At 44.2% G+C, this 13,935-nt stretch overlaps 1 protein-coding gene across 2 annotated transcripts in view; it reads right to left on the bottom strand.

The window, feature by feature from the left end:
• The window catches only part of LOC139229309 (myo-inositol 2-dehydrogenase-like), a 34,027-nt gene extending 20,750 nt beyond the window's left edge, over positions 1–13,277 (bottom strand). For both annotated transcript variants that reach the window (XM_070860992.1, XM_070860993.1), the window contains exon 1: positions 12,071–13,277. In XM_070860992.1, the coding sequence (XP_070717093.1) occupies positions 12,071–12,327 (257 nt within the window). In that variant the 5' untranslated portion in view covers positions 12,328–13,277. The remainder of the gene's footprint in view (positions 1–12,070) is intronic.
• Between the last annotated feature and the right edge of the window lie 658 nt (positions 13,278–13,935).

Below are 13,935 nucleotides of genomic sequence, written 5' to 3'. Positions count from 1 at the left end.
TGCAACTACACTGTGACAGCTGACAAGCAAAACTGAACAGAAAATGTTGGCATTGCAATTTACAACAGTATGTGTTGGTACAAAAGCATGACCAAAAATCGTGGCAACGGAAAGTAAGGTTTGTGCACAGGATGTGTGCACATTGTACATGATTTTAATAATATGATCTGCTATTGCTCTGTAACACATTTTATAAATTGTCTCTAATAGGTAAGGTACAACAAGCTTTTTCATCCAACTTTTTCTTATTGAATATTGTGTGGACCAATGACAATTCACTTATCTCCTCCATTTCTGGCTTCTGGTGCATCCCCAATTTTCATCGCTCTACCACTGGCAGCCATGCTTTCAGCTGCCTAGACCCCAAGCTCTGTAATTCCCTTCCTACCCCTCCGCCTCGCTCTCCTCCTTTAAGACGCTCCTTTGGCCACCTGCCCCAATATTTCTTTATAATAATAACTTTTATTTATATAGCACCTTTAATGTAGTAAAACGTCCCAAGGTGCTTCTTAACCATCTTACAACATGTTAGATATTGACAAGGGAGGGAAAGAGAGAAAAAGCGCAAGAGGTAAAAGGCTTGGGTCTGAAGCCAAAATGCGCACACGCAGGTGAAAAAACTAAAAAAAAGAAATTCTAATTACATTGTAAATAATACAATGAGTATCCAATAGTAAAATCAGTATAATAAAGATGAATTATAATTAAACAAAATTAAATAATGTTTACAATAATTATAAATTAAGTTAAAATTAGAATTTATGTGGCTTGGTGTCAAATGTTGCCTGATAATGCTCCAGTAAAGTGTTTTTACTACGTTAAAGACTTACATTTATATAGCGCCTTCCATGACCACTGGAAGTTCCAAAGCGCTTTACAGCCAATTAAGTACTTTTCGAAATGTAGTCACTTTTGTAATGTAGGAAACGCAGCAGCCAAATTGCACACAGCAATGTAATAACCAGACAATCTGTTTTAGTGATGTTGATTGAGGGATAAATATTGGCCAGGACACTGGGGAGAATTCCCCTGCTCTTCTTCGAAATAGTGCCATGGGATCTTTTACATCTGCCTGAGAGGGTTAACATCTCATCCAAAAGATGGCACCGCTAACAGTGCAGCACTCCCTCAGAACTGCACTGGAGTGTCAGCCTAGATTTTAGTGCTCAAGTCTCTGGAGTGGGACTTGGACCCACAACCTTCTGACCCAGAGGCAAGAGTGCTACGAACTGAGCCACAGCTGGCACAGAGGTGCTATAGAAATGGAAGTTGTTTTATAATAGATATTGTTTACTCTCATTTCTGAACCCACAAAGCAGCAACAGTACAACAGCCACACCTTCCCCATCCCCCAGCCGACAAGCCAGCAACGTTCTCAGTAACACGTAAAGGCTCCCTACATTTTCCAAGAATCTCAAATAATCTTGATGTTGCAAACACTGGTGAGGGATTGGTTAAATAAGTGAAAAAGAGGCATCCTGAGAGAGGTTAAAGAGAAACACCATGAAAGCAAAGGAATAAAATGAAAATAGTGACAAACAGGGACAAGCACTCCATCTCCAACTGTAACTGCAATCTATCTGCTTTCCTATTTTACTCTGCAGTTCAGCATCCACCTTTCTCACCACTCTGTACAGTACTTTGAAATGTCTTCTATACATGAGCACTCTAGAAATGCAAGTTGCGAAGAAAGGCAGCAGAGACACAGAATAGTCATGAAGCAAAACCAAGGCACAGAGATTTAAAGCAAAAACAATCAAATGTATTAGTGTAAATGTTATATTGTAATTGTGGATCAAACTCTTATTCTATACACGCAGGAGATAAAAATGTGGAATTGCTTTCATTGATGCATTTAAGGGGAAGATAGATATTGCACTGTTCAGCCACCTAAGGACTCATTTTTAGAGTGGAAGCAAGTTTTCCTCGATTCCAAGGGACTGCCTATGATGATGATGAGATAAATACATGAAGGAAAACAGGAACAAAAGGATAAGGTGATAGTGCAAGATGAAGTGGGAGGAGGCTCGTGTGGAGCATAAACACCCGCATGGGCCAAATGGCCTGTTTCTCTGCTGCAAATCTTATGCAATTCATTTCCCAATAAATGGACGGTCAAAACTCCGATTTGATCTTTCAGCCACCAAAGACAGCTCCTGAGGGCTTTATAATTTAATGATCTTTCAAGCCGAGCTGATAGGCATTTATACCGACGGTTGCTACTGCTACCCGTGTCATCTCACTGCAAATTGCATCAATCCGGACCATGGTGTTGCACAGTTTATGATTCTCAGCATTTGCACTCTCAAAGCATTACATCCGGCTTGCTTTTCCAACCAGCGTAATCATTTTGCAAGATGCGGTTTTTAAAACCTCAAACTATAGTGGACCCGTGGTATGTCCTCACCCATATCTTATTAATGCAAGCTTTAAAACATTTTCTTTCCCCCTCCTGGGATGATACTTTTTAAACACATGGCTCTTCCACTAACTAGTGGATGTCCTTTGGCATTGCTCATGGCTGAGCCGGATTTTACACTGTTACAAGGGCTCTGGAGTGGGGAAATGGAAGAAAGAAGAAATTTGCATATATACAAGTGTGATACCCGAAATTGAATTCTGAGGTCCAAAGTGTGACCGACGGTAAATGCCGTACAACAATGTGTGTGTGCTGGTGGCAGGAGTGTCGTATAGCTGGCATACCATTAAAATACAGCAGGTAATTTCCATGCCTCCAACAGTATCCAGGGCAACAGGCAATGCAGGACTACTTTCCCCCTCCAATGAGCCCAAAAGGGACCTATTAAAAGAAGACGTGTTCTCATGTCCCAGGTCTCCACTTGAGCCCCATTCTTCATGTGCTCTACAAATAAAGCACCAAGAAAAATCACTCTAATCTGCAGCTCTTGAAGGACTCGTCATTTAGTCAATGAGTGGCTGACCACATCGAGCCCAGGTTTAATAGCTAGTCTACGCCGAGTTATATAATCTCAGCCAGGTCAACGGTCAGAGCGCTATAATATAAACAGAAAAAGCTCAAAATCAGGCAGCATCTGTGGTGAGAGAAACAGTTAACATTTCAGGTCGGCGACCTCTGGTCAGAGCTCTACAATTGGCCTCAGCATCCCTGAATTGGGCCAGGGGGAAATGGGCCAGGGTTGCCACTCATGATTGCAACCCAGTAACTTCTGGAAGTGTGTACGTGGACAGGATCGTGCTCTGCTGTGATGCCCATCAGTCAAACACCTTGCCAACATTCACTTCCAAATCTAATACAGGAATAGCTATTTAGATCAGGCAAGGCACACCAGCTAAAAGGAAACAAGTGAAGGAGAAGAGAGAATGGGGCGGGGGGAAACACTAAGACAACAAGAGCTCTGTATTAGAAGACTCATATTTTTGGATCGCACTCGGCCACAGACCAGGAGGGTCTTGGATTCAATGCACAGGGTGTGGCAAGCTAGTGAACCTCAGCTGGAGTCGTGGAGTGAAATTATCGCTAATAACAGCTGCCCTGGGTGAGCAAGGGGCAAAAGAATAAATCAGCAAGTATTACCAATCAGTAGCAGGTAACTCCTGCTGGAACATGTCCATCTCCAAGGTATGTCCGGCTCTGCAACAATAGCTTACATGGTCTGGTAGCCTGGTACTCTCTGTCCCGACAATTGCAGGATAGTCACTTGGGTGAAGTACTGCATGACAGTACTTCATGCAGGACAAACTCCAGCTTCAGTTACCAGCTGCAGGAGAGGATGGACAAAGGAAGAGGCCTGGAGAGGATGTTAGAAATTAATCTCTTTTGTTCCTTTCAATATTAAGCTTTGCTCGATTGCAGTTTAGTACAAGTTTTATTAGTGTATAGTTTTATTCTTTAAAATGTATAGTGAGTCATCATCTGTATGAACACAATAACATTATGTCAAGGCTAAAAGAAAGATGGGGGGGGGGGTTGAAGACGGGGTGGGGGGACAACTCTGCACTGTCTGTATCTGGACTAGTGTGTGCCATTTATATTATTTGGTAGAACAAGGGGAGTACTGGGGAAATACCCTATTGGATGGTATTTTGCCGCAGTTCTGCTTTTTAGGGTATGACTTAGGGAAATTTGGCGTTTGTGACCGTAGAGGTGATCACCAGGTGAAGAAGACAGTCAGAGACAAGCAGCAGCAACAGGCATCCACAGTTACGACCTCTACTCAAATCGGACAGGGAAATATCATTTTGTGCTCCGTTGTGTTAATTACTGCTTAGATACTTGCATATATCGAACTTAGTATTACTTCTCAAGAATAAACTATTACTGTAACTAAATGATGTCTAACCAAGCAAGAAAAGAGGCCTAAAATTAGGCTTTCTTACAAGGAGGAAAAACAGTAATTAATACGTAATCATCACTCAATTTGATACTGAATTTACACAGATTGGACGGAACTCTCGATGTTTGTTCTGCAAGTTAGAGTGAACATCTGGCAGGTGCAATGCCATTCAGGTCATCACTCGGAGGAGTGCCGGGGGCAGGGAGTGCCAGTAGTCTGTGGGTCATCGTGTAAGAGAAGTCTCTGGGGAGGAAAGCCAAAGAGGGAAAGAGAATTGATGGTAAAGGAGTCACCATCCTCCAACACCACTTACTGTAATCGCAGACTTCAATTAATCTTTAAAAACTGGAGATCCCTAAATGGCTCAGTGAGCACTTGCATTGAGCAACATAGACAAGTCACACTGACCAGGAGAATGGCAGCTGCAGAGCTAGCTCAGACGGGGCATTGACAGCAGTGCTACAATTAACCTCAGTGCCATTGAGTGAGGAGGAAATGAGACATGGCCCTCTCTCATTACTGAAACCAGCAAGCCCACTGCTGAAAAGGCAGGCGTGAGAGTGCCGGGATCAGGCTCAGTTTTGATGTCCCCGCCATGCTGCAGACACTCACTGTCCAAGCACGCACATGGGCCCAAATTTGGCCAGGAGTTGCTCTGGTTTTTTTGGAGCAACGTGATTTTTTTTTTGAGTATCTTAAAAAATCCCCATTCTGCACATTGAATTTGCGACCGTTAGTTAGGATTTTTTTTAAGTTTTGTTTTTTTCCCCCAAAAGGGGGCATTACCAGCCACTTACGCCTGTTTTGGCCATTTAAGCCAGTTTGGCCAGCTAATAGTTGCTCCAAACTAACTTAGGCCAGCGTATGTGGCCACTTGTGGCCGCAAAGAAAACCTTTGCGGAGAGTTGTGAAACCAGCGCAATTAGCCTCCAAATAACAGTGTTATGATAGGAATGCTAGTTTTTTTTTTAAATCCCAAGCAGTGAGACTGGACAGGGTGTAGGTGCTATCAGCCTGACTAAACTGAGTATGGGGTTTTTACAAGACTAAAAATAATCTTGCAATGAAGGCTGAAGTATAGGGGCCACTTAAGCAAGGAGAGGGTTTTCTTTGTAAATAATAAATCAAGACACCAATGCTCTCACCAAATGGATTCGTGTGCAGCATCACACCACATTGGATTTTGACCTGACTAGGTTTAGAAATTTAAAACGTTAGACTTAACAAAAAAACATGTCAAAATGTAAACTTAAATTTTGGTGTTCAGCATTGCGTAGTGTGACTCTGATAATATTTTAGAATTCTATGCAGTAGTGGATGAGCTGTAAGATACTGCAGATAGGGAATTTTTAGTAAAGATAGCTAGATATTAAAGTACTGGAAAATCTTTGAAGATTCTTTCTCCCCCCCCCCCCAACCCACCCCCCGATCAAAACTCTTTCCTCTCCCCCAATCAAAACACTCTCTCTCTCTTCCCCCCCCCGCCCCCCATCAAAACTCTCTTTCTCTCCTCCTCCTCCTCCCCCCCCCGATCAAAACTCTTCCCCACACCAACCTGCTTCTTGTAGCCTTCAGCGCAGGAAGACAGCGGCTGGCCTGTGCGGCAGACCACTCGGCCCGGGATAGGGGCGGGACGCGTTGGGTCCCACGCTGCAGGCATCATCATCACCTTCATGGGAGGAGCTACTGCGCATGCAGACAGCTGCCGGCACTGTTTTCAGCGCAGGGCTGTAGCTCCGCCCCCCCCCTCCCACTCCACGAGGAACACCGCGCCAGGACCCAGGACACACAGCAGAGCGGCCAGAATTGTTAGTACGTTTTTTGGCGCCGTTTTGAGTGCACAAAGTCGACGCATCTTGGGAGAGTGCGCCGGAAAAAGGGGGTTGGGGAAATTTGGGCCAGTGAAGAGCGGGTCACTTGGGCAAGGTATCGGAGATCGACCCATTACTGTGAAACTGTACCCAGCACGAGTCGGTACCTTCAGGACAAAGGGGGGTTTAAAAAAAAACGTAAATTGAAAAGAGTGGGGAGATTTTCAGCTATAAAAAATGCTCAATAAATAAAACAAAACCAATTAAAGAGTCACATCTCAGACACAGCAATTTCAGAAAGGATGTACGAGAAAATCAATTTTTAGCACTCTCCAAAGCCCGAAACAACTATTTTGGAAACATCATAAACCGTTCCGGCCAAAAAAACACATATTTTATAAACACACACATACTTTTCACTAGCTGCTTCACAACTGGGATTAAACCAGCCCACGTAAACTATGCATCTGTGGCCCCCTCAGCAACTGAACTAGAGTGAGGTTAACAACCGCCATGCTTTACCCAGGCCCAGCATCACAGAAATACTTCACTTTGAAAGCCAATGACTGTAATTTATACCTCCCACAGCGGATCCGTGGAACAGAATAAAACCACGGGGGAGGGAAGCAGGGCTCCAAAACACAAATCAACGGAAATGGACGTTCTCCGCCAGGGCTGAACGCCCCCTTGTCAGCGAGTGAAACTTTTTAATAGCTAGTTCTTTCACACTTGGCAGAGACTCACCTCCCCTTCTGGGGAAAGGGTGCAGCGTTCCGGTCTCTTACAGGTGCAACTCAATGTGGCTCATACAAACACTCTAGATCAGGCCTTCAAATGAGGGTGCAGTCTGCCCCTGCCTCAGGTCCGTTACCCACTCGCAGGGTTTAAATCAAACACGGGAGTGAAGCTCAAGTGGTTATTAGAATAATTTGTAATAAGTTGGAAAAAAGTAGGTTAACATCCCAGGCCCATAATCCAGGATACCATCAAGGTTGAAGAGAAGACGTGGTAAATCCCGAAGTAATGTCTACTTAAAAGCACAACGATTGTAGGAGAAAGGGAAGACGTAAGGCAAACAATGTTAGAGAGAGTGATTATAAGGATGAGAGAAAGGAGTAGATGGGCAGAAAGGGTAGATGCAGGAGAAATAACAAGGGATCAGATCACCACCAATTTTCCCCATAACATTTTTGGGTGTGCCAATTTCAGAGTTCATGCATGCACGAAATGTAACATTAGAATAGCCGGTCCTGGGCTGTACGGGACCAGCAGAGAGCTGCGCGGCCAGAGGGAACGTTGGTCACCACCTCCGGTCACACAATTCAGCTTTGAAGAGATTCCAAGACGCGGTTTTATTTTTTTAAACACCCAACATTAGGACATTGGGTGAAGGCAGCCATTCGGTCCACTGTGCTGGTGCCAGCTCTTTGAAAGAGCTATCCAATTAGTCCAGCTCCCCCGCTCTTTCCCCATAGCCCTGCAAATTTTTCCTGTTCAAGTACTATTGCATCTGCTTCCACCACCCTTTCGGGGAGAGCATTTCGGATCATAATAACTCAAATGTCTTACCTGGGCCTCTGGTTCTTTTGCCAATTACCTTAAATCGTGTCCTCTGGTTAACCTTTTGCCATTGGAAACAGTTTCTCCTTATTTACTCTATCAAAACCTTTCACGACTTTGAACACCTCTGACATTCCCCTTAACCTTCTCAGCTCTAAGGAGAGCAATCCCAGCTTCTCGAAACATAAGAAATAGGAGCAGGAGTAGGCCTTTTGGCCCCTTGAGCCTGCTCCACCATTTAATAAGATCATGGCAGATCTGATCATGGACTCAGCTCCACTTCCCTGCCCGCTCCCCATAACCCTTTATTCCCTTATCGCTCAAAAATCTGTCTATCAACGCCTTAAATATATTCAATGACCCAGCCTCCACAGCTTCCTGGGGCAGAGAATTCCACAAATTTACAACCTTCAGAAGGAATTCCTCCTCATCTCAGTTTTAAATGGGCGGCCCCTTATTCCGAGACTATGTCCCCTAGTTTTAGTATCCCCTATGAGTGGAAATATACTCTCTGCATCCACCTTGTTGAGCCCCCTCATTATCTTATATGTTTCGATAAGATCACCTCTCATTCTTCTGAACTCCAATGAGTATAGGCCCAACTTATCTTCATACGTCAACACCCTCATCTCCGGAATCAACCTCGTGAACCTTCTCTGAACAGCCTCCAATGCAAGTATATCCTTCCTTAAATACAAAGACCAAAACTATATGCAGTACTCCAGGTGTGGCCTCACCAATACCCTGTACAGTTGTAGTAGGGCTTCTCTGCTTTTATACTCTATCCCCCTTGTAATAAAGGCCAACATTCCATTTGCCTTCCTGATTACTTGCTGTACCTGCATACTAACTTTTTGTGTTTCATGCACAAGGACCCCCAGGTCCCACTGTACTGCAGCACTTTGCAATTTGTCTCCATTTAAATTATGATTTGCTTTTCTATTTTTTCTGCCAAAGTGAATAACCTCATATTTTCCACATTATACTCCATCTGCCAAATTTTTGCCCACTCACTTAGCCTGTCTATATTCCTTTGCAGATTGTGTGTCCTCCTCACAATTTGCTTTCCCATCCATCTTTGTATCATCAGCAAACTTGGCTACATTTCCCTAGGTCCCTTCATCCAAGTCATTAATATAGATTGTAAATAGTTGAGGCCCCAGCACCGATCCCTGCGCACCCCACTAGTTACTGTTTGCCAACCAGAAAATGACCGATTTATCCCGACTCTGTTTTCTGTTAGTTCGCCAATCCTCTATCCATGCGAATATATTACCCCCAACCTCGTGAACTTTTACCTTGTGCAGTAACCTTTTATGTGGCATTTTATCGAATGCCTTTTGGAAATCCAAATACACACCACATCCACTGGTTCCCCCTTATCCACCCTGCTTGTTACATCCTCAAAAGAACTCCAGCAAATTTGTCAAACGTGATTTCCCTTTCATAAAACCATGCTGGCTCTGCTTGATTGAATTATGCTTTTCCAATGTCCTGCTACTGCTTCCTTAATAATGGACTCCAGCATTTTCCCAACGAGGGATGTTAGGCTAATTGGCCGATAGTTTCCTGCTTTTTGTTTGCCTCTTTTTTTTTAAATAGGGGCATTATATTTGCGGTTTTCCAATCAGTTGGGACCTCCCCAGAATCCAGAGAATTTTGGTAGATTACAACCAATGCATCCACTATCTTTGCAGCCACTTCCTTTAAGATCCTCGGATGTAAGCCATCAGGTCCAGGGGATTGGTCCACCTTTAGTCCCATTATTTTATCTAGTACTACTTCTTTAGTTATATAGTCCTCCCTCTCTATAGCCCCTTGATTATACACTATTGGGATATTTTTAGTGTCTTCTACCATGAAGGCTGATACAAAATATTTGTTCAATGTCTCTAGTCTTTCCACATGACTGCAGCCCCACATCTTTTGTACCATTCTGGCATATCTCCTCTGCACCCTCTCAAAGGTCTTGACGTGCTTCCTAAAGTGTAGTGCCGAGAAGTGGACATCATGGTCCTGTAGATATTTTAATTCGGAATGGGTAGCAAGGGATACGGAGCAAAGGCAGGAATCTGGAACTGAGGTGCAGATCAACTATTATTTAACTGAAAGCAGAGTAGATTTGAGGGGCTGAATGGCCTACTCCGGTTCCTATGATGCAAACTTCTACTGGCCCCAATATCAAACAGCTCCGCTGTGTTAACTGAACCCTGAAATCAGTGTCAACTGAGCGGCTGAGGACACTGAAAGGAACACTCTGTACATCTCAAAACCAGGCCTATGCCAGACAGAATCAACTAATGTAATAAAAAGAAACTGAATCAACACAAATTGATCATTGTCTTGGATTAAGTCAGCACAAATGGGTATGGAACGGGAAAAGCAAAATACACAGATCCTATCAATACAGCCCCAGAACCTGTTCTGCAAGACTCTGGGAACAAATTAAACCAATTCACTTTCAGTCATTTGTTTATTAAGCCAGATATCTCATTTCATATGTAATGGAACTGGGCGCATTCAATGTCAACATGTTACTACACAATATGGGTTCCTGTGGTGACCAGGAGATTCGTGAAGGTCAAAAGTGGACATTTTCTTCCAATTGTCGCTCCTCAGGTGGACGTAACAGATCCCACGGCACTATTTGGAAGAAGAGCAGGGGAGTTATCCCCGGTGTTCTGGCCAATATTTATCCCTCAATCAACATCACAAAAAAAGTGGGAGATTGCTGTATGCAAATTGGCTGCTGCGTTTCCTACATTACAACAGTGACTACACTTCAAAAGTACTTCATTGGTTGTATAGCTCTTTGGGACACCATGAGGCTCAGAAAGGCGCTATATAAATGCAAGTCTTTCTTACTTTCTAAATGACAACCCGTAAGTAGTTACACAGTTCATGGACAACATTGTTAAGAGGCTCTGTTCACCGTAGATTTTTGTAAAATTGTATATTGTTATGGCTGGAGCCACTTACCAACCACTATGATGGTGGGGTAATAAACGTTGTTGGAGATTATGCACGGAAAAACAATTGTGATCTTGCTTTTAGTGTGTGACTCGAGTCGGCCTTTGATCGATGACCTCAGTCTTCAGGGGACTATCAGTTTGGCAACTGTGTGTGTGCAATGCTGCTCTTAGTCCATATTTAACTAGGAATGAATATAGAATGAATTTTTTTTTTAAACCAATTCGCCACCCGAAACAAAATCTGGGAATTTATCAGTGGAAATCATTATTGCTCTCAGCTGATGTTAGAAGGTTGCGGGTTCAATATTTGAGCACATAACTTAGGGCTGGCACTTCATTACAGTACTGAGGGAGTGCTGAATTGTCAGAGGTGCTGTCTTTGGATGAGTTGTTAAACTGAAGTCTCACTTGCTGGCTCAGATGGATATTAAATATGACACTATGGGAAGAAGAGTACATGTTCTGGCCAACCAGGTGGTGCTTGTATCCATTAGACTATCCAAGGAACCGACTTTCTCACTTCAAAGTTCTACCTCAACATAGCTACAATTGAAAGGGAGCTGCATGGACATCATGGTACCATAGTAGTCTGATGGGCTGTGCCCGAGTACTCGGTATTGAATTTGTTCTCCCCACAAACAGAATTCTTAAACAGAGCAACAGTTGCAGAAACTGCAACGATTCATGGTAAGGACTAAGGGAAGCATTCTCCCCATCTGATAGAATGAGAGTGAGTGAGAATGTGTGTAAGAGAACGAGAGTACCAAAACAGAGCACTGTGAGGGAATCAGTGGTCAGCTGCCTCCTGTCTGTGTTAAGTGTTGTGGCTGCTCTTCTTTACCAACACTATCACGCCGCATTCAAACCTCTCCCATGTCACCTTTCTGAGCTAATTTTTCTCCATTCCCCACCTTAAGGTGCTGATCTTTGCTGGGAAAAGGGCTAAAGTGTCAGTAACCCTTCCATAGCTCGTCTAACTGGTCATTCACGAGAGAGACGAGACAGCGAACACCAGCAGAGTATTTGACCATGGTGGGGGGAGGATATCACAGTTGACCCTCAAATCCTGTCCTGCACTCAACACCTACTTTCAGCCCAGGTGGGTCAGGGCTAACTGTAACACTCCTGCCACCACCCAGCTCAAGTCACACAGGGATGAAAGTGAGGAGCTTCCTGGTCTGTTTCAGTACTACGCCATGCACTGCCCATTGAGGCACTGCACAATCCACTCGCGGATTATTTAATAGTAATTATTACAGTTTAAACACGGCACACATTTCAAACCAGCCTGGTTATATCATCGCACCTCATAGCATTGCCGAGGTGCGCATGTACAATGGAGGGATAGGTCACTGCCCTTGTCAAGCAGTGGCACTCTGCACAATCTCTCAAAGCAATTTGTTTCACTTACATGAGTAATGTGGTTGCATGAAGCCTGGCTGAGGTATGCTTCTCCAACCGTTTGTTGCGGTAGTGCCTGGCTGACGCCAGATGCTCTAAAATGCGGTCCCTCCGAACGCTCATTGGGATCTCACAGGATTTACAGTACAAAATCTCCACCAGATCCCGAATCTCCCCTCCTTCCTTCTTCTCGACAATGTGCCTCTTCACTGACAGGTCACAGAATTCAGCTGCATAATCGTGCAGCGATTTCTTCTTCCTTCCCATGCTGGAAGCAATATTTCTCTCTACAAATTTCAGGTTTTTTTCCAATTTCTATTTCACCGTAACCTTTTCTCTCCACTGCTCCAGTGACTATCTGCCCCCAAGCTGCAAGTGTAACCGAGTGCAGTCTTCCTAACCTCTTTATCGTGTGTATTACCACTCCTCCCTTTCAATTTGTCTTCCGTTCTGACTTGCTGTGTTCTACATGATCAGTGTAGAACACAGCATATCTGACTCCTTTTTTTACCCCCTTTGATTTCAGGCTGTTTTATGACTGATTCTGTCTCTATTCACTGATTTCTATGCATTTACAGTATTTTCTGTTTAAATTGTCTTTCTGCTGGTACTTTATGCTCTTCCCCCTCTCCACATATTTATTCCCTCTTGTTCAGATTTCTGTGTTGGTTCATTCGCCACTTTATATTAAATTCCATCCATCCACCTACTGTATTCTAACAGTTTCTCTTCCTCTTTTTCTGTCTCTCCAGTCTCTATTTTCTCTCTCTGGTTTCTCCCTTCCTTTCACTGGGTGTCTTTCTATCTCTATTTCTCCTATTTATTTGCCTCTAAAGTTTCTGCACTATGTTCTATTGTCCTTTCTGAAGTTTTCTTTACCCTCTGCAATTTCTGTATTTTGTTCGCTCTTCCCTTCTTTCTGTTTCTCTGCAGTTTCTACAATATTTATTTCCCTCTTTCCCTAGATGCGTTTCTCTCTCCAGTTTCTGCTGTTCTACCACTATCAAGTTTTTAGTATTTTCTTCCTATCCAGTTTGTTATGTTCCTACTTTCCCTGGATGTCTAGTTCTCTCTCTGCAGTTTCTGAAATATTCATTCCCTCTCTACAATCTACATTCTCTCCTCCCTTCCTTTGTTTCTCAGCGGTTTCTGATAATCCCCGTGTTTACCTCTCTCCTTTACTGGTTTGTTTTCTCTCTCTCTCTCCCTCTCCTTCCTTTCTCTCTCCTCCTCCTCCTCCTCCTCCTCCTCCCTCCTCCTTCCTCTCTCTCTCTCTCTCCTCCTCCTCCTCCTCCTCTCCGTTCTGTATTTCTCTCTGCCCCTTTCGGTTTTATATCTTCTCCTGGTGCCTCTCTCTCTCTTTCTCTGCTATGTTTCTATTTCTCCTGTTTGTGCTATTTCTCCTGATCTCCGTTTCTCTCTATGCCCCTTCCCCTGCTGTCTCTCTCCAGTCCCTGTTGATCTCCCTTTTTGCCTGATGTTTGGGGAGGGTTCCTTCTCTCTCGCTCCCCTTTCTCTGATCCTGCAACTATCTGCAGTTTGTTATTCTCCCTTTTCCTGGTGCCTTCTCCCTCTCCTTGCTGCCTGTTTCCCTCCCTCTCTCTGCAGTGTATTTCTCTATTTCCCTGCTCTGCCTCCAACTTTCCACCGCTCCGCTCACACCGGGCCCGCCTCGGGACAGTGAAGGCCCTCGGTGACTCTGGCGGCCCCCCGTCAGTCAGTTCCTCACCCGAATGCGCGCATTGTCGGTCTCGAAAAGCACATCGAGTCCCTGACTCTGCTCCCGGATGTGGAATCCAACTGCAGGAAACGAAACGCTCTCCCCGCAGCTTCAAGCGGGGGCAACGGGCGCAGCGCCGCCTGCCGGCCGGGAGG

The sequence above is a fragment of the Pristiophorus japonicus genome, chromosome 18, assembly GCF_044704955.1.
Source record: "Pristiophorus japonicus isolate sPriJap1 chromosome 18, sPriJap1.hap1, whole genome shotgun sequence".
NCBI classification, from domain to species: Eukaryota; Metazoa; Chordata; class Chondrichthyes; family Pristiophoridae; genus Pristiophorus; species Pristiophorus japonicus.
This window is presented reverse-complemented; position numbering and strand designations above follow the sequence as displayed.